At 41.3% G+C, this 20,402-nt stretch overlaps 1 protein-coding gene across 3 annotated transcripts in view; it reads left to right on the plus strand.

Annotated features, from left to right (window-relative positions):
- Mdh1b (malate dehydrogenase 1B) overlaps window positions 1-20,402 on the plus strand; it is a 37,927-nt gene that overhangs the window by 15,681 nt on the left and 1,844 nt on the right. For 2 of the 3 annotated variants that reach the window (XM_050154338.1, XM_050154340.1), the window contains 3 exons: window positions 152-315; window positions 10,637-10,776; window positions 11,058-11,109. In XM_050154338.1, the coding sequence (XP_050010295.1) occupies window positions 152-315; window positions 10,637-10,776; window positions 11,058-11,109 (356 nt within the window). Of the gene's footprint in view, window positions 1-151; window positions 316-10,636; window positions 10,777-11,057; window positions 11,110-11,388; window positions 20,303-20,402 lie in introns of those variants that run through there. The other variant, XM_050154339.1, reaches the window with a different exon arrangement.

The raw sequence follows: 20,402 nt of genomic DNA on the forward strand, positions 1-20,402 counted from the left end.
TTTCATAGGTAATGAGACGCCAGAAGAAAGGGTTTGTGGGTCACATTACTGTCTAGATGGCACATAGAGCTCTTTGCTGAGTTTCAGAGCTCAGAGGATATCCTTTCCATCCCTCTCTCTGTTGGGAAATTGATTCTCTCTTTTCTTGCAGTGAGTGGGTAACGAAAGAGTTTGTGATGAGGCTTCGGAACTTGAGCAGCACTGGAAAGGAATTTGGGGGCATTTTGGCTGCACACAGCATAGCCACCACCCTGAAGTACTGGTATCATGGCTCACCACCTGGAGAGATTGTTTCCTTGGGGATAATGAGTGAAGGTAATAATTCCTGGGTTTTTTTTTGTTTGTTTGTTTGTTTGTTTTTCGAGACAGGATTTCTCTGTAGCTTTGGAGCCTGTCCTGGAACTAGCTATTATAGACCAGGCTGGTCTCGAATTCACAGAAATCTGCCTGCCTCTGCCTCCCGAGTGCTGGGATTAAAGACGTGTGCCACAACTGCCTGGCAATAATTCTTGTCTTAATGCTCTGTTTAGATCATAGCATGGTATATGATTTGTGTAGGTTTTAACAGGTCCATAATGCACACATTCATTCATTCATTCATTCATTCATTATCCAACTGCGCACTCAAAAACTCAACAATATTTATCGTGAATGTACTAGAGAGTCAGACAAGGGATTGCAGCCTTTAGAAAGCAATTCAGCAGAGTCAAGAAGAGCCAGGTCTCTAGAAAGGCTCATGATGTTTTCCTCTCTGTATCCAGCTGAGAAAGAGAAATCCAAATCTATTCTAGACAGGGACAGGGAGGCAGGCCAGGCTTTGTGAAGAGAAGGTATTGCAGGAAATCTCGAAGTCTTTGATTCTGACCTGGAAGGCTGTGGATGAGCACTGAACACCAATAGTGAAAACTCAGAGTCGGTATGCAAACGTGGAAGGAGACCCAACCTTCAGGAGACCAAGCAGAACCAGGAATGCCAAAAGGACACTGTAGTCAGAGTTTTTGACAGGACTATCAGTTCCCCAGTGATGACATAATGACATGGAGGCTTGTTACTAATTATTAATTTTATTATTAGTAATTATGAAAGCCTAGCCAATACCTTAGGCTTGTTTCTAACAGGCTCTTATTAACTTAAATTAACCCATTTATATTAATTTACTTTCTCCTTTATTTCCTCGTCTCCCTAGTGCCCATCCTGCTTGCTTTGTGTCCCTGGAGTCTCTGCCCTGTTCTTCTCAGCATCCTCTGTGCCTGGAAATCCTGCCCAGTTTTTGGCCATTCAGCTTTTTATTAAACCAATTAGAGTGGCACATCTTCACAGTGTACAAAAAGATTGTTCCACAACATCTCCCCCTTTTTGTCTAGATTAAAAAAAGAAAAAGTTTTAACTCTAGTGAAGTAAAACTGTACGTGATAAAAAAACAATTATTGGGTAAGAATTACATTTACAATACCCAGTCCATTTGCATTTTGAAAATTTATAGAAAATATTCCATTATATCTACTATCTTAGCCCCAAATTTATATCTAAACCATTTTTCATAACTTGTATTATCATCCTAGAAATATCGTTTTTAGACCTTAAAACATTTTTTTAGATAAATAACTTAAGCTTTTATGTTTCTCAACCTTCTAAACATTACATCTCTTATATAAGTTTCTTTTCTGAATTTGGTAACAAGGAAAATATAAAACTATAACTCTCTAGTCTGGAGTTCCTATCATAGAACCAAGGAGGATAAAATATTAGTTGAGTGCATAGGAAGTGCAAAGCAAGCAACTTCCAAATCTATAAAAAATGACAAAACAGCTGACTTCCTGGAAAGTCACCCAAGGTTCCTCTGTAATTCTGGTGGCTTCCATCTTTGGCCTTTCAGTCTAGAATATCTTACAGACTTTTCTATAAAGCAGAAAGTTGTACCTGGTTTTAAAAAAAAAAGTCCAGCAGTTATTTTCTTTGGTATCCTGCTTGTCCAATTTGGACAGCATACTGTCATCAGTTGAGACAAGAACAGTTTCTTGCCTAAAGAGCTAATTTTTGCCATAAAGAAAGCAAACACCTGGTGGAGGTTCTCAGTGGCCATCTTTCTTTTATGAAGTAAATTGGTGCTTCCAAGATCAGACATGTCTCATTGTCATGAAAGCTTTGTGCTATTAAAACATTAAAATGCTATATTCTGTAGGTCTCCAAAGTATTTGAAGACAATCTTTTTAAAACGTCTCTGATTGACCTTGAAAACATATCTGACATGACTATAAGTTTAATTGTTATAGATGACTGACAACCTGTATTTCTTTGTTCTCCTAAATAACTTTCAAGGACTAATACTTTACATTTCGTTTTTAAATGAGTTGCATAGGTACAATCTCTTAAACAAGATAGAAACATATATACAGTGTAACAAAAAAATCTTAAATTGCACCAATATACAAAAATCCACATCAATGTAAAATATTTAAGACTAGTGGTTGTTCAAAAGTAGATTCAACGATCCACCCTCTTATCTCACTGGTTCTATATTATAGTCTCCTTTTTCCCTTAGGAAAAGATCCTTGTAGCTAATTTCCTCTGATTAGCTTTCTCCCTGACCATGACCAATAACAACTTGTAACCAACCCCCTTAACAATGACAACCATCCATAACCCACCGAATAACCAAAAACCTCCAACCCTACCTCTTCTGAAAGTGGCCGTAATGTTCTTCAGGCTGCTTCCTCGGGGCACTGGCATTTTTAGGGGACCCTGAGAAAATTGAATAATGGTCAAATCCTGGCTAGAATAGTCTTTGAGGCTGGACCATCTCAGCTAACAGCCTTAAAGCTGTTCTGGATGCAGAACTCTGAGGAAACTGAAATAGAGGCACTCTGAGAGACTGAATCACTTGGACCACCCATTTTCATTGGTGTCTGGTCCCCTTGCTCTGAAAACACAAACTTTTGAAGATAACATATATATCTGCATTAACACAAGTATAGACTGTGCACTGTACACAGCCAGCCAAAGGTGATTTCTTGTTTTAAGTTTGAGCATTAAAATGTACATCACCTGCCTTGTTGATTTTCTAGGTTGTTTCTTCAAGTCTGTAGTCAGGATTTTCAAGGGGTACTCACTCAATCAAATCAGAGCTCTTTTGACCTTGAATAAAACCACAGCCTTTTATTTCCTTGGAAGTAAAAGCATAACCTCATAGTAACATATTTTTTTACTTCCATTTTGAAGCTAAAACATCTTTAAAATGTATAGGTTGGTTTCGTTTAGTAGTTTTTTTTTTTAATAATCCAATGTTTCTCAGCAGCTATGGCTTGCTCATCAGTAATCAAAAAAATTAAAGTCAACACAGCACCATACAGGGTCTAGACTCCTGTGCATTTCCCATCTCTGCATGGCTTGCTTTTTTTTATTATTTATAAATACTTTTCTTTTTTTCTATGACTGTTGATACCATTTTCTTTTCTTTCTTAAGCCTGTGCACACTTTTAAATGCACTATAACCTTTTTAGAGGTTCTTTCCATCTGTATCTGTCTTTACTAAGCATTTGCAACATTCTATGATCGTATGAGACAAATCTTAAACTGTTAGGTCAGCCACCTGTATGGGTCAGCTTAGCTCACGGCGCTGGCACATGGTGCTGGTAGATGCTTCCAGCCTGCAGGCATCAGCCGGTGGCTGTGCCTCTGTATGACCCTGAGCACCAGGCTGACAGACTGCAGAACTAAGAAGTTACGTCTGGCTCTTTGCCTATAACTTTTTTTTTCCCACTTTCTCAGGTCCTGGATATTTGAGCCCACACAACAAATGGTTGGATGCCATTTGTAGTCAGACTTTTTTGTCATACGATCAACTCCCCAATAATGACATGAAGACTTATTATTAATTATGAAAGCTCAGTTGATAGTTTAGACTTGTTTCTAACAGGCTCTCGAAACTTAAATTAACCCATTCATTTGTATTTACTTTCTGCCTCGAGGCCTTATCACCTTACTCATAGGGCCCCTCGTGCTTCCTTTGCATACCTGGAGTACTTGCCCTTTCTCTCCCCAGCATCCTCTGTGCCTGGAAACCCTGTCTAGTGATTGGCTGTTCAGCTTTTAATTAGACCAATCAGAGTGAAACATCTTCACAGTGTGGTACAAAAAGATTATCCACAACAGGCTGCTGCCCATCAGTAAACACTGCAGAGGTATGCTACAAGCTAAGAAGTATGTAGAAGTCTCCATCACTCTTACAAACCAGCAAAGGCAGTGGCTGCTGCTGTGTCCTCTGTAGGTTCGGCCTTCAGCATTTCCTCCCTTTTGTTTCTGTCCATCTTGTTGGCTCCCTGATCTTCAGGCCCTGGCCTCTCTACTGAGTTCAAGCCTCAGTCGGTTGGAAACATGGTCATGTGAACGCCATGCTGTGAACCCAACATAGGGTAACCTGAACCTGCTGGCTTTTTTTCCCAGTCAGACCTACCTCTAGCATCGCTTGTGTTATCAGTAGAGCCACCATCGCTTCCTCGCTCCAATTTCAGTGCATCTCAGAGACGTCTCCAAAAATCTCCAGTGTGAGAATTAATGTCTGTCTCTCTCCAAACTCTCTCAGACAGAAAGAAAAAAAATATTCCTATTTGTTTATTTGGTTGGTTTTTGTTTTGTTTTGTTTTGTTTTGAGACAGGGTTTCTCTATGTAACCTGGCACTGTCTCTGTAAACCAGGCTGACCTCAAACTCATAGAGATCTGCCTACTTCTGCTTTCCGAGTGCTGGGATTAAAGGCATGCACCATCACTCAGCTCAGACAGAATATTCCTTTTTTTATGGACAAAGTCCCCTGCAAATCTTTTATTAGCACATGAAAATATGAAAATGTACTTCATTCTTTTAAATAATTTCACATCATTCCATCATGCCATGATTTAGGTAACTTTCCTTGCTTGTGAACAGTTGGGCTGCCTTACCCCCTTCCCTGTAAAGAACATTACAATTTAAAATTTACATATATGTTTGGACATTCATTTAGACAAATGTCAAAAGAATTTGTATAAATTTAATTATGAGTCAAAAGGACACACACACACACAAACACAGTATTTGTAGGTGTACCCTTCCTTCTTTCCTTCTCTCCCTTCCTTCCTTCCATCCTTTTTTCCTTCCTTCCTTTCTTCCTTCCTTCCTCCCTTCCTTTTGTCAAAGATGACAAAATAAAATATAATTAAGATAAAACAAAAATTAGCTGCTGGTGGTGACACACATCTTTAATCCCAGCACTTGGGAGGCAGAGGCAGGCAGATTTCAGTGAGTTTAAGACCAGCCTGGTCTACAAAGGGAGTTTCAGGACAGCCAGGACTGTTACACAGAGAAACCCTGTGTCAAAAAAAAAAAGGTAAATCAAAAACAATCATATCAAATATGCTCACAGCAGCTCCACAAAAGGAAAGTCTTAATTAAGAGCAGGCATAAGAATCAGAGACACACGCATTCTCGTACTCAGGAGTTTCATCAGAATAATAAGTTAAAGCTCTGCTATCTCTGCAGAGGACCTGATGCAGCCCAGTGTGGACACCGTGGCCACTGCGCCAGTCTCTGTGGTCACATGCACCTATCTCAGCTGAGTCAGAGGCTTTGTTCCCCTGCTCTCCTCCACACCCTCTGGCTTGTACACTCTTTTTACCTTCTCTTCCAAGGGTTCCATGAACTTTGAGGGAAGGGATTTGATGGAGACCTCTGTTTAGACTCTCTCTGTGTGTAATGCCTGGCTGTAGGTCTCTGCATCTGTTCCCATCTGCTGCTTGAGGAAACTTCTCTGACGACGACTGAGTGAGGCAGTGATCATGTTTGTCTTTTGGGGTCTGGGTTACCTCACTCACGATAATTTTTTTCTGCTTCCATCCATATGTCTGCAAATGTCATGATGTTATTTTTAACAGCTGAGTAGTACTCCATTCTGTAAATCTGCCACATTTTCTTTATTCATTTTTTGGTTGAGGGACATCTAGATTGTTTCCAGTTTCTGGTTATTATGAATAAAGCAACAATGAACATGGTTGAGCAAGTATCTTGTGGTAGGATGGAGCGTCCTTTGGATATATGCTCCAGTGTTAGAGCTGGATCTTGAGGTAGATTGATTCCCAACTTTCTGAGGACCCACCATATTGATTTCCACAGTGGTTGTACAAGTTTGCACTCCCACCAGTAATAAATGCCCATATCCTTACCAACGAGAGCTTTCACTTCAAATATTGATCTTAGCCATTTTGATAGTTGAAAGATGAAATCCCAATGTAGTTTTGATTTGCATTTGCCTGGTGGCTAAGGACATTGAACATTCTTTAATAGTTTCTCAGGAATTTGAGTTTTCACTATTGAGAATTCTCTATTTAGACCTGTACCCCACTTTTTAATTGGGCTATTTAGTTTTGTTATATTTAGTTTCTTGAGTTCTTTATAGATTTTAGATATTAGTCACCTATCAGATACGAAGTTGGTAAAGATCTTTTTCCGTGCTGTAGGCTGGACCTTGTCTGGATGACAGTGTTCTTTGCTTACAGAAGCTTTTCAATTTCACAAAGTCCATTGATTAATTGTTGATTTTGGTACCTGTGCTTTGGTGCTGTTTAGAAAGCCTTCTCCTGTGGGAACTCATTCAAGACTATTCCCCATTTTCTCCTCTATCAAGTTCAGTGTATCTGGTTTTATGTTGAGGTCATTGAGCCACTTGGACTTTGTGTAGGGTGATAAATATGGATCTATTTGAATTTTTCTACTTGCAGGCATCCAGTTTGGTCAGCACTATTGGTTGAAGATGCTGCCACTTTTCCAGTGTGCATTTCTGAGTTCTTCATCAAATCGAGTGTCCATATGTGCATGGCTCTATGGCTTGGTCTTCAGTGATCAACATGTTTGTTTTTATACTGATACCATGCTGGTTTTTTAATTAATTAATTAGTAAACTAATAAATAAATTATTTTGTTTTGTTTTTCGAGACAGGGTTTCTCTGTAGCTTTGGAGCCTGTTCTGGAACTAGCTCTGTAGACCAGAGTGGCCTTGAACTCACAGAGATCCCCCTGCCTTTGGTATGCACCATCACAGCCCAGCCATGCTTTTTTTTTTTTAACTAGTGCTCTGTAGTACAAACTGAAATCAGGAATGGCGAGAACCTCCAGTAGTTCTTGTATTGTTCAGAATTGTTTTAGCTATCCTGAGTTTTTTGTTTTTTCCATATGAAGTTGAGAATTTTTTTTTGTGTTGGAATTTGGATGGGGGTTACATTGAATCTGTAGGTTGCTTTTCATGAAATGGCCATTTTTACACACTAATTCTACTAATCCATAAGCCTGAGAGATTTTTCCATCTTCTGATACCTTCTTCAATTTCTTTCTTCAAGGACTTGAAGTTTTTATCACACAAATCTTTCACTTACTTGGTTAGAGTTATCCCAAGATATTTTGTATTTTTCTAAGGCTATTGTGAAAGGTGTTGTTTCCCTGATTTGTTTCTCGGTTCATTTGTCAGACAGAATATTCTACCGTGCCTTAGTAGATGCATGCAACCTCTTCATTAGAATCTCTGCACTGAGGGTAGGCTCACTCTGTGTCTCCTGCTACATCTCCATGGGAGAAGCATCTTATGTGACACTCAGGTCACAGTGAACAGCTTAAGTGGTAATGCCTGGCCATTGCCACCCCAGGGTTAAGACTGTGGAAAGACAGGCATTGAAAACCCCATGATGGGACATGGAAGTGACTCTAAGTTCAGTTAGCTTTTGGGAATTCATATGGAAGAAGGAGAGGACCTTCAAATGTGTGTTTGTGAACACACACACAAGAAAATGTGAGAGAGAGAGAGAGAGAGAGAGAGAGAGAGAGAGAGATCTTCATTTGTAAGCTTTATTAACCTCTGTAGGAATTCCACTCAAAATTATTTGTTTCTTGGTCTATTCTCATGAGACCCTGTTAGATAAGCTACCCTACACTCTGTCCCGATAAAACACATTCTCCACAGATAGGTTGCCAGCACCATGGACAGATCTGGCAATGAGCCAGACTAGGTAAACACAGGGCCATAGGACAACTTAGCAGTATTTAGAAAATGAGATCACAGAGCTGTTGCAGCAAGACTCTCTAGGCTGCTGGAATCAACATGGCTAACCCACATGATCACTGCCTTTCTTTCCTCATTGTAGGGGTGTTTGCACATCATTAGCCTTGCAAAATTGCCCATTCCCACAATGCATCTGACACCATGGCACACCAGGAAAACTCGATTAAAAGAAGAAAGGGAGAGAAAATGAACTTTCAGGATTGTTCCGACCTAGTCCTATAATTTTCCACATTTCTCTCTCTACCTTAACTCATGAATAACATCCACAGCCTTCAAAATCTGACCATAAGATGACTGTCCAAGATGGCACTCTTGTGATTCTCTCAAGAAGCCTACACCCACCTTTAAGTGTAAACTGAAGCCCTTTACTTAATAAACCCTGCTTTAGAAAACCCCAGGTTTGTTTTATACTGACTTGTCCTGAAATTGTTACCTGCAAAGTAATTCAGTACCTTCATCTCTCCCCTGGTAAAGTCTCTGAAAAGAACCCTGGCCACATACAGGCCAGTACTGAGCTGGGCCTCCCACAGCTACTGACAACAATGGCTCTGGTATGCAGAATGCCAGGATTTAGCAATTTACCAACTGAAAGCCATCCATAGGAAGTGACTAGAATAGGAAGTATGATTAGCTTTACAAGAACAAAGATGGAGAACTGAAGCTGCAAGGAAATAACCAGGTCTCCTGTCCACTTCCTTTCCTTTCCTAGCCTAGCAGACATTGACTATATGGTTGCTATAATGTCCTGGCTAGTTTTATGTCAACTCAACACTAGCTAGAGTCACTGGAGAGGAGGAAGTCTCAACTGAAAGAATACCTCCATAAGATCAAGTTACAGACAAGTGTATAAGGCATTTTCTTAATTAGTGATTGTCATAGAAGGGCCCCATCTATTGTGGATGGTGCCATTGGTAGTAAGAGGCCACTCATCAGTTCCTGATGCCCTGAAATAACCACACAGAAACTATATTAATTAAATCACTGCTTGACCCATTAGCTCTAGCTTCTTATTGGCTAACTCTTACATCTAAATTTAACCCATTTTTATTAATCTGTGTATCACCATGTGGCTGTGGCTTACTGGCAAGGTTCCAGCACATCTGTTCCCAGAGGCTACATGGTGTCTCCTTATTCTGCCTTCTTTCTCCCAGCATTCAGTTTAGTTTCCCCCACCTAGCTCTACTCTGTCCTATCACAGGCCAAGGCAGATTCTTTATTCATTAACCAATCATATTCACAGTATGCAGAGGGGAATCCCACATCACCATCCCTAGGCTGATGGCCCTGCGTTCTTTAAGAAAGTAGGATGAATAAGTCATATGAAGCAAGCCTCTCTCTTTGTATTCACCCTTCTCTTCCTCTATCTCTCTTGCTGTGGGATAATGCTCTTGTACCCTGTAAAGATTTATCACTTATATTGGTTTAATAAAGCACTCATTGGCCATTGGCCAGCAGAAAGTATAGGCAGGGTGACCAGACTAGGAGAATTCTAGGAAGAGGAAAGACTCAGTCTGCAGTCACCAGCCAGATACAGAAGAAGCAAGATGAGAATGCTTCACTGATAAAAGGTACCAAGCCACATTACTAACATAGACAAGAATTATGGGTTAGTTTAAGTTGTAAGAGTTAGTTAATATTAAGCCTGAGCTAATAGCCCAACCAGTTTATAATTAACATAAGCCTCTGCATATTTTGTTGGAACTGAACTGCTGCAGGACCAGATGGAACAGAAACTTCTATCTACACTCTCTGATCTGTTCCTACTTCTCTTGTGTCTAGGTTCAGGCTGCTGGACATGTTCAAATTCTTCTTTCTCTCTTTCTTCTCTGGAATCTTCCAGATTCATCTGGGTGTTCTTTTTCTCCCATATCTACAATAAAAATTTTCCCCTTAATCATACCACGGAGTGACCATGTCATCAATGTACATAAATGATGACACACAAGCCAAATAAACCCTTTCTTCCCCAAGTTGCTTTGGTCATGATGTTTTATCACAACAATGGTAACCCTAAGACATGTAGTAAGCTAGAAAAGAAAGCCAAATTATTCGAGTGGTTCAGGCTCATGTGTTACATGCAAAGTCATAGATCAGCTATGGGAAACAGGTACAAATTATACACAAGGCTTAGAAAAGAAAGACTTCACTAACCCCTAGATATGAAAGAGAAGGGAGAATGGTCAGAACTAGGACAGGTGTGCATTAAGGACTGAATGGGTGCTCTGGTCCTAATCAGATAGGAAAACTTAGCACCACCAATGTCCTTAAAAATCATGTACTGACTCCAGGGTCCATGTAGAGGACCAGGATTTGATTACCAATATCCGTATCAGGCAGCTCACACCACCTGACCACCTATAACCTCAGATCCAGGGCATTTAATACCCTCTGCTGGCCTCCTTAGGTACATGCATGAGCGCACATGCACACACACACACACACACACACACACACACACACACAGAGTTTTAAAATCATGTACTATGTGTGTTGTTTTCAGTCCTTTTTTCCAAATTCTTTATTTACTTGTGCTTTGCCCTGTCTATGCTCCCTGCAGGCCAATTTGGTATTCCAGAAGGGGTCGTGTTCTCTATGCCTGTGAAATTTGAGAACGGAACGTGGGTAGTTCTTACAGACCTTGAGGGCATTTCGCTGAGTAAGCAGATAATAAACTGGCTCACGGATGATCTGATTCAGGTACGGCAGAGGGCCTACGAAGGAGCTGGCTTTGATAATGATCTCAAAATTGTTCTGGAGGCCAAGACATGCATGAGCTCAATTTCTGTCATGTTCCTGAAAACCATAAAGCAGCAAAGGTTTGGAGAATATATCAAAAACATGTCATGCATCTGGTTTTATAATTTTCGGTATGCTAAAAATATTTATTTGTTTTAAATCAAGCATCAAATAATTTTTCTGCTAAAGAATGATTTAGTGGTTGCTGTCATTTAATGCTCTGATTATAACTTTTTCAACAGGAAAAACGTGTTGCATTTGGAGACTTAAAAACTTTTCAGCCAGTTGAAGAAGGTAATCTCATAAATTTGTTTTCTCTTTGATCTGATGCCAAAAAGGTACTTACAGGGTGCTGTAGAGAAGGCTCAGTGGTTAACAGCACTGGCTGCTCGAGGGATCTACATTTGATTTTTCAACATCCATTTGGTGACACAAGCATCCACAACTCCAGTTTCAGGGCAGCCTTTTCTGGCCTCCTTTGTCAACAGACATGCATGTGGTATACAGATATATGGACAGGCAAAATGCTCATACACATAAGATAAAAATAAATCTTTTCACATTTTTTAAAAGGTACCACATGGCTGAAGAGGTGGCCTGTGGGTAGGAGCGCTTGCTCTGCAAGAAGGAGTTTGGATTGGTGGCACTCACACAGAAGAGCGAGTGTGGTCAAACATGTGTGCCTGTAACTCCCAAAGCTTCAGGCGGGCAAGAGCTGTCAACCAAGCTCTATTTTAATGAAAGACCCTGTCTTAAAAAACCAAAGTGGAGAGAGTTAGAAGAGCCATGACCTCCTCCTTTTGCCGTGCACACATGGCCAGGCCCATGCACCTGCATTCACACTCACATACCATGCAGTGCTCACACACACATGTGCATGCATACACACAGATATGAAATGCTTGTTATAGCTGAATTGCTGTTAATACTAATATAGATAACTAGACTACATATTTTGTTTTTAAAACTAAATTGTTAGCAAAATAAGCGGCTAAATTCAATGTGTCTTTAGAAATAAAGCATAAAATGCTAAAGAAATCACAGTTTTAGAATACTGTGGCTTTGTAAGTTTTGTGTATTCCACATTTACTAGTTTTTCAGAACTAGTAAACAAGTTAGCCTGCACCAGGTGACATAAGACTAAGATGTCAGTAAAGCCCTGTTCTCTGCAAGTTCTAGAGAAGAACCTTCCTTGCTTAGCCTGGTTCTAGTAGAGGTACTTGGCAGTGTTGACTCGTAAACATACCACATTCTTTGCCATCCTGCACACATCTGTCTGTGCCCTGGATGTTTGTGTTTCCAAATCTCTCTCAAGCCACAAGGACTAGACCTCATTGCGTTTAAGACCAGTCTTGATTTCACTATGACTCCATTTAAATTTGTACTTGTATTTTTTGTTATATGTATGTGTGTACATGCATAATTTATGTGCACCACATGTGTGCAAAAGCCTGCAGAGACCACAATAGAGTGTTGGGTCCCCTGGACATGGCAATTGCAAGCTTCCTTGTGGGTGTTGGGAACCAAAGTCTGGTCCTCTACAAGATCAGAAAATGCTCTTAACTGCTGAGCTGTCTCTTGAGCCCCCATAAGACCCTTATTTTAAATCGATTATCTCTTCTCTGCCTACAAAAAAGATTAAAAGTACAGGCACCAGCAGTTAGAACTGCTATCTATCTTTGGGGAAGCACAGTCTAACCTATTATACCATATTTACTTTTAAATAACTTTATTTACAATCCAATAAATATCAATAAACACACTTTTCCCTTTGATGGTTTTCTAATCATGAACTCATAAGGAAGTGCTGCCTTCTCTCCTTTTTTTCTTCTTTGAGCCATTTAAAAAATTCTCAATTGGGCATGGTAGCACACACACCTTTAATCCTAGGAGGCAAAGGCAGGCTTATGTGAGTTTGAGGCCATCCCTGGTCTACGTAGTCTCTCTGAAGAGAAACCCTGTCTTGAAAAGCAAAGCCAAGCAAACAAACAAAAACAAGAACAAATTCTCAGTTTACATCTGGAAGAAGACATGTTGAAGTGAATACACTTATCTATGCAAAGAGCATTAACCAAATGTCTTTCCCAACCTTAGATTCTCTTCTTCCACTAATATTTGTGGAGTACCAACAGTGAGCTGACAGTAAAAACTGAAAGTATAAGGTAGATAAAATAGATGGTGGCCATGCCTGATCCAAATGGCATCTCTCTCTACCTGAGGAATGAGAAGAAAGGGATTCTGGGAGGGCTTATGCCAGGGAATAGAAGAGAAAACCTTGGGCCAGGAACACACAGATGGACTTGTTTGGAAGAACTACAGAAGAACTTGGGTGACCAAAGCCCAAGGACAATGGCAGAGAGGCAGAGTCATAAAGAATGCCTGTGCCAGCTAATGGAAGACTTTGAGAACAGGCGGCAGAGGGACAACGAAAGAGGAGCCGAAGAGTCAGCCACACAGGACGGGCAATGCAGGCTGGTGCAGTGTGTAAATAGTTCAAAAAGCAAAGCTGTGCACAGAAAGTGAAGGGATGAGGAGAGCAGCACACTAACATGAAGAAAGGATCAGTGTCTGCCAGGGTCCTCGAAACTGGGCAGAGGTGTATGTTTGTTGACAGGGGAAATGGCAGAGAGAGCGCCATCATTCAGAATAGGCGATAAGCGCATGGTGTGTGTCAGTAAAGGGTGTGAGTGGGACTATGTACTATGAGAGCACCTGAAGGGCCAATTAGGGTCTACCATTCTGACAGTGAAATACCTATGCAATGTCTAAAATGGAAATATCAGAGAGATAATGTCTTAATCCTAGAGTTCAGAAAGTCCTGGACTATAGCTGTCAAACTGGGAGCTGTTGATCCATAAACAGCCATGGACACATGACTATGATGGATTTATCTGGAAAACAAGAGGATAAGGAGGGATCCAGCCTTTGAGGGTTAAATAGAGCAGGGGAGGTTGGCAAAGGTGCATGATGGAGAGATGGGATGAGATGTTGTGATGTCATGGAAGGAAGACCAAGTTGTATGAGGCTGACGGTGGTGAGGAAGAGGGCCGGTCACATGAAATGAGGCCCCAAACACACCCAATGGATGGATAGCCTAGAAGTCATTCACAGCTATGGTGAGAATACTTTTATGGACTGAAAAGGGAAGACATGAAACCAGAAAGGACTTTAGATTGTGGGGTTCACATGCTAAATGCTCTGGGCTAGAGGAATGCACTGGAAGGACTTTCTAAAGGAGACGGCAGACTACTGAGTTATGAGGAAAGCACGGGAAAAATGGTGAGTAGGAGGGCTCTCGTCAGAGGGAGCAACATCCACAAGAAGTAAGGAAAAATGCTCAGAGAACTGCTACATTTTCTGTAGAAATAGAGCTTGACCTGAGGAATGTCTGGAGACCGGGAATGGAACAAAGAACCATTTTAAACAAACAAGTGATTAGGGAGATGAGAGAGACAGATGTAAATTTTAAGTTTAGAGTGGTTGCTATTTGTGATGTCTGATATAGTAGAATGAGTTGAAAGAAAACCTAGAAGCAAGAAGACCAGCTCTGCAGCCAGAGGAGAGGCCAATATGGCAGTATGGAGGTGCAGCTAGATTTGAACAAAGCAGTGGCCACGGCAGTATAGAAAGAGTTACTGTTGACAGAAGTTGGGCAGTCTGAAACAGAGGGAAAGGAAAAGTCAAGGGAGTCTAGAATGTGCCCAAGGATTTGGCTGGGTAAATGGCTCAGTATCTTAAGTGCTTGGTAGCAAGGGTAAGGATGCAGGCGGAGGGTAGACAGGAGGATCTTTGGTGCTTGCTAGACAGGCTAGACAAAGAGTAAACTCTACATTCACAGAGACCATTTCTCAAATGATAAGGTAGAGAGCTGAAATCAACCTCTAGCCTACACACATATACATGTATAAACACACATGGGTAAATGCACACATGGACACACACACAAGCAATGTGCCCAGGGGATATTTGGATTTAGGATATATCATTTAGGACTATCCCTGGAATAGAATTCCCTAACAGTAAGCACCAAATGGGTTAACAATGTGGAGCTATTGATCTCAGCCCTAAGAACAGCAACAGCTCAAGCTGGCTGCCTCCACTGCCTCGTCATTCGCCGTGTGTGCTGTCATGAGGACGACGGGCAGGGCATGATTAAGGGAGAGCGTAGAGATGAAGGAGCAGGTTTTCAGGAATCCTGTAAGTGAACGTGTCTTCTGAACAATGGACACATGTCTCCACGCGTAAGAGAGATCTGGGTGGGAAAGGAAGAGATGGAGTGATCAGCAACCATTATTTGATTTCTTAGAAGAATCTGGGAACTATGTGGACCTCTAGGAGGAGGTCCCAAGTGACTAGAAAAGGAACACTTCCTCACCCGTGCTCTCTAATTCCTTTGGACTTGGTTTTGTGAGTAATTACACATCCAAAAAATGGACATACATATCCAAAAATAGAAAGAAGTGGGTAGATAGCTGGATGGTGAATATTAATGTTTAGCCACCATTAGGAAGAGGATGAAGCTAGAGCAGAGTGGGAAGAGTCCTCACGGCAGAGCACAGGATCAGATCTAATCCAGAAGCATGTCTAGTGTTAAGTCTGGAGGGTGGGACTGCAGATGGAGGTGCCTGTGCGGCAGGGAGAGCACAGAACAAAGCAGCAGTCAGGGACAGATCTCTGGAGTAAAGACCATAATGAAGAAGGGAAGCGCTGGAATTAATTAATTTTGAAAAGGAGATACATTATATGGAAGAGGTACAGGGAGTTCAATGCAAGTCAGAAACCAAAACCAAGAGTCCAGAGTGTGATTGTGGGATTCCTTAAAATGATGCCCAGCTTCCTGGATGCAGAAGTGAAACATGCCCCCAAATATTAGCCTGTGCTTTTATCCTAAATATTAATGTGTACTTCCATCCTATTTTGTGAGCATTGCAAACCTCGATGCTGTGTTCCATAAATTTTCTAAGGTTTTTCATACTGATTTTATCTGTAAGAATAAATTATCTCCCTAAAGTTTTTTTTTCTCACTTTCTTCTCCTTTTATTACTCAGGCTTTAAGTGGTTGGGGTGATTTGGGTACCTACATTGAACACGGGAATGGAAGAAACCAGACTTGTTGTTTTGCTTAGCCTCTGAGGAGGAAGGGGCTAAGGCAAAGAGGTTGAAAGGAACTGTGATACAGGTAGACTGTATTTGGTGGGTCTGTGTTTGCACAAAGAAGGAAAAGATAATGAGAAATCAAGTTTTCAAAGCCCAACCAGAGGTGATAGTAAACGTGTCTAAGAATCAGTCAGTGCAAATTCCAACCAAAGATGGTTGCTTTCTTTCAGAATGAGCTAGTGAGAAGACACTGACAGAAGGCCATTGGTTAGACCAAGGAGCATTTAGTGAGATCTGGGCAGAACGTGAGGCTGGGGAAGTCAGAGCTTGGCTGATGATCAAGTCCCCAGAACAGAGCCAAAATAAACACAGCCCAGAGGCAAGATGGGGGGTGTTCAGGTTGTAGAAGTCCAAGGAGCAGCTGGTTTTAACTTGAGTTCTTTTATTCTTAAAATTTACAGGTCCTCTGGGTGGCTGCATGGGTTTGGCAGGCAAGAATGTAATTTTCTTCCTCTAGAAAGGGCTTCAAAACTGTCATCCTATGTTTGACTCATTAACTGGTAACTGGTCCTAAATTTCTCAACTATGCTTGACTATGAAAAGTCTTGTGAAAGAATATGACATGGTATAAACTGAATTTTTATTTATTAGCAAAGGTCTAGATTGCTTTTTACTTTGTTGCCTTTGGACCTTGTCTCCACCCCAAAAATAGAGCCCACTGTCCCAGATATTCCAAAAATCACTAGAGCAATGTACCTCTCAGTTTGGAGATCTCTGTTAACTAGCTCGTCAGTGAGAAGATTCATGTAGGAGGCTCAGGAGATCTCTTCAGTTACTTTAATACTTAATTTTCTGACCTTCAGGCTATAAACTAAGTTTTAAAAAGGTCAAAACACCTCTGACTTCTCAACAAATGACAGCCAGAAAGAGCATAAGGCCATGAGTAGTAAGTAGACTTGGGTGGAGGAAAAAATATGTTCCATTCAATCTAAGAATTTGCACTGAGTTTCAAAGAAAGAAATTTAATCATCTGTTAGCCATAAAACAGTTAAGACCTTCAAAATCCTCATCCCATACTAAAAAAATAAGATCATATTTATTACTTGATCCTATCCCAAATGTCAAACTACATGAGATCATATTTTAAAGGTACTAATAAATCCTCATAGCAAACTATAGCGTATTCCTTGAGCTTCGCAGAATCACTGATTTCTGTGAGAGACAACGGAAGTACAATAAATAAGGAGGCTGTCATAGCTAGGGTTTCTGTTGTTGTGTTAAAACTCTGACCAGAAACAACCTTGGGAGAGAATGGGTTTATTCAGCTTACACTTATACTTGAGAGACTACCATCAAAGGAAGTCAGAGCAGGGACCTGGAAGCAGGAACTGATGCAGAGGCAATGGAGGAGTACTGTTAATTGACTTGCTCATGCTGCTTTCTTACAGCTCCCTGGACCACCAGCCCAGAGTGGCACTATCCACTGTGAGCTGGGACCTCCCACATCGATCATCAAAATGTCCGACAGGGTTGCCCACAGACCAGTTCTAAGGAGGCATTTTCTCAAGTGAAGTTCCCTCTTCCCAGATGACTAAAGATTGCATCAAGTTGACATAAAACTTGCTAGCACAGAGGCTCTAGTCACACAAACTGTGTAGGAGAAGGGCCTAAGAGCCCATGACATGCCAAGACTCACAATTAGTTTAACAGCTTAACAAAACAGGGTTTTGAAAATCAAAATGAAGGAAACACGATTGGCAATCTAAACATTCAGAGGGAGAGGAAAGATCCAGTAACATGAAGGAGAAAAACCTAAACAAGTCTTAAAGTTACTTTAGAACTAAGACGGCAGAGGAGAAGAACTAAATGGGTGTTTGTTCAGAAACAGCGCTGCATTGGTCATGCAGCTTAAGCGTTCTAGACATCCGCCAGTTAGCAGCGGGCACGCTGACGGTGCTGCATGGGTTTTCTGTTTTCATGTGAGATGTATTTTTTACATCACAGATGGAAGAAGTGGGGAGACAGGGAGGAGCCATGGTAGGTGCTTTAAAACACATCAAACAGTGTGGGGTCAGGGCCAGTTTTGTTATTTATTTTTCTGTCTTCACATGAAAACAAGCACAAATGAATTTTGATGGACCTGTTTTGGAAGACTGTAATTCTGAATTCACCAAGCCTGTGCCCTCCTATAGTGATATATGATTGTGTTTTAATAAATAAAGCTTGCCTGAAGATCAGAGGGCAAAGCAACCACACTAGTCAGCCATACAGGCCAGGGAGTGGTGGCTCATAGCTTTAACCCCAGGATTTGGGAGACAGGCAGAGGGAACCCTGTTAGTTCAAGGCCACCCTGGGTTACACAAGATTGAATCTGTCTAAAAGAGAAACAGAGCTCACACAAAGGTGATCCCAGCACTTGGAATCATACACCCTTAATCCTGGCACTAAGGAGGTGGAGACAGAGTTATATGGCTGTACAGAGAGAGGAGGAGGTGGAGACAGAAGTTATATGGCTGTACAGAGAAAGGAATATAAAGAAGAGACAGGAACTCAGTGGAGTGTGGGGTCTGAGGTAGGTGGAGAGCGTTGCAGGATAGCCCTTTCGGTCTGAAGATTTGGTAGAAGTAAAAGGTCTCTCTAGCGGTTGATTGTTTTGCTTTTCTTATCTTCAGGCTGAACCCCAGTATCTGTCTCTGGGTTTTTCTTATTCATGCTACACCCTCCTCTGGTCACCTCCCCAAGTTCAACCTTTCAGTATAATCACGAGAAGGTTTGCACTTCAACATATGGGTTGATAGGGTGGAGAACACAATCGTTTACACCCTGTGGAGAGGCAGTGCTGGCACAGAGGCCTAGGCAGGGTGGAAGCAGCTGGGGGTCCCTGTGGTAGCTGGGAGGGTAAGGAAAGACTTCCCGGAACAGATGACGTAGGAGCTGGGCTGCGTGGTGATGGATCCTTCTTTCCTGGGATTTAGAACAAAAGTGTGAAGTTGAAGAGGAGAGGAGAGAGGGGATGCTAAAAGGCACCTCCCTCAGCAAAGAGGCCTTATGGGTAACCAAGGCAAGGCCAGAGGTGCATAATTCCCCCAAACAGTACAGTAAGGTATCCGGGTTAGGACAGGGGATGCAAAATGGACTAACAGACCTGGGGAAGAAGGTAGCGATCATGTGATGCTAGGTTATTTGGCCAAAGCATGGACTAGTTGGAGGTCAAGCCTTCTGAACTACCCTGGCCATTTCAGTAGCCTCTGGAGGTCGTTTACAGCCCCGTCACTGTCCAGAGACCTGGGCCCCAGCTTCAGCAGAGCTTGAGAAGCCTGGATTTAATCTGGAGAGGAATTATTCCTCCAGGAAGGCTGACTGGCACTGCAGAGGCCCCGAGAGAACTGCGAGTCTATAAAATCTGTTATGAAGAAGGTGACTAGCTGCTTCCTGGGATGAGCAGGAAAGAAACCAAGCTGTAGAAAACACATTTCTCTAAAATAATTCCAGTTCAAGTTGCTAGTTGAAACTTGAGGTACTTAACCTTCTGCCAAGTGATATCCTTAGCGGAAGATATTAGATATCAGACTAAAGAACTCTGAGGCCCCTGACTAAGTAGAGAAGATGGCACTGATTTCAGGTTTTGGGGTGTGTGTGTGATTTTTTTTGAATAAGCATTAAAATCAAGCATACCATATAGTTTTTTCTGAATTGGGCATCAAAATGTGAATTATTAAGAAAATCAACTTAATCACCAGGACTTTCCCATTGAAATATTATAAAACTGGCAACAGGTGGGTTAAGAGAGCTGTTTTTCCAGTGAACTGGGAAAGGATAGAACAGTATAGCACAGGATAGATCAGGGCAGCACAGGATAGACCAGGATAGCACAGGATAGACCAGGACAGCACAGGATAGACCAGGATAGCACAGGATAGACCAGGACAGCACAGGATAGACAAGACAGCAGAAAGAGAGGGAGAGAGGAAAAAAATAATAGATAAATAAATCCTATATATATTAATAATAGCGAATACAACATATCAATACCATAATCTGTATGTTAATATGCTTTAATCATATGTAGGTATTAATATTACACATACACACACATGTGAAGCCAGGCATGCGCCTGCCTATGATCCTAGTACTTAAGCAGTTAACTAACTCTGCTCAGAATCAGAAACCAGCCTGAGCTAACAATGAGACACTTTCTCAAAAAAAAAAAATGAAACGAATGGTAAGTAAAAAGTGATTAGAAAGCAGTTTTTTGATTAATTCGGAGTATTGTGTAAAGTAATTTTTAGTCAATCTGTGTGTCCACAAACATAATGAGCTATGATATCACACACACACACACAGAGAGAGAGAGAGAGAGAGAGAGAGAGAGAGAGAGAGAGAGAGAGAGAGAGAGTGTGTTNGTGTAAAGTAATTTTTAGTCAATCTGTGTGTCCACAAACATAATGAGCTATGATATCACACACACACACTGAAAGAGAGAGAGAGAG

The sequence above is a fragment of the Alexandromys fortis genome, unplaced genomic scaffold, assembly GCF_014885135.2.
Source record: "Alexandromys fortis isolate MF-2015 unplaced genomic scaffold, M_Fortis_MF-2015_v1.1 scaffold_40, whole genome shotgun sequence".
Taxonomy (NCBI): Eukaryota; Metazoa; Chordata; class Mammalia; order Rodentia; family Cricetidae; genus Alexandromys; species Alexandromys fortis.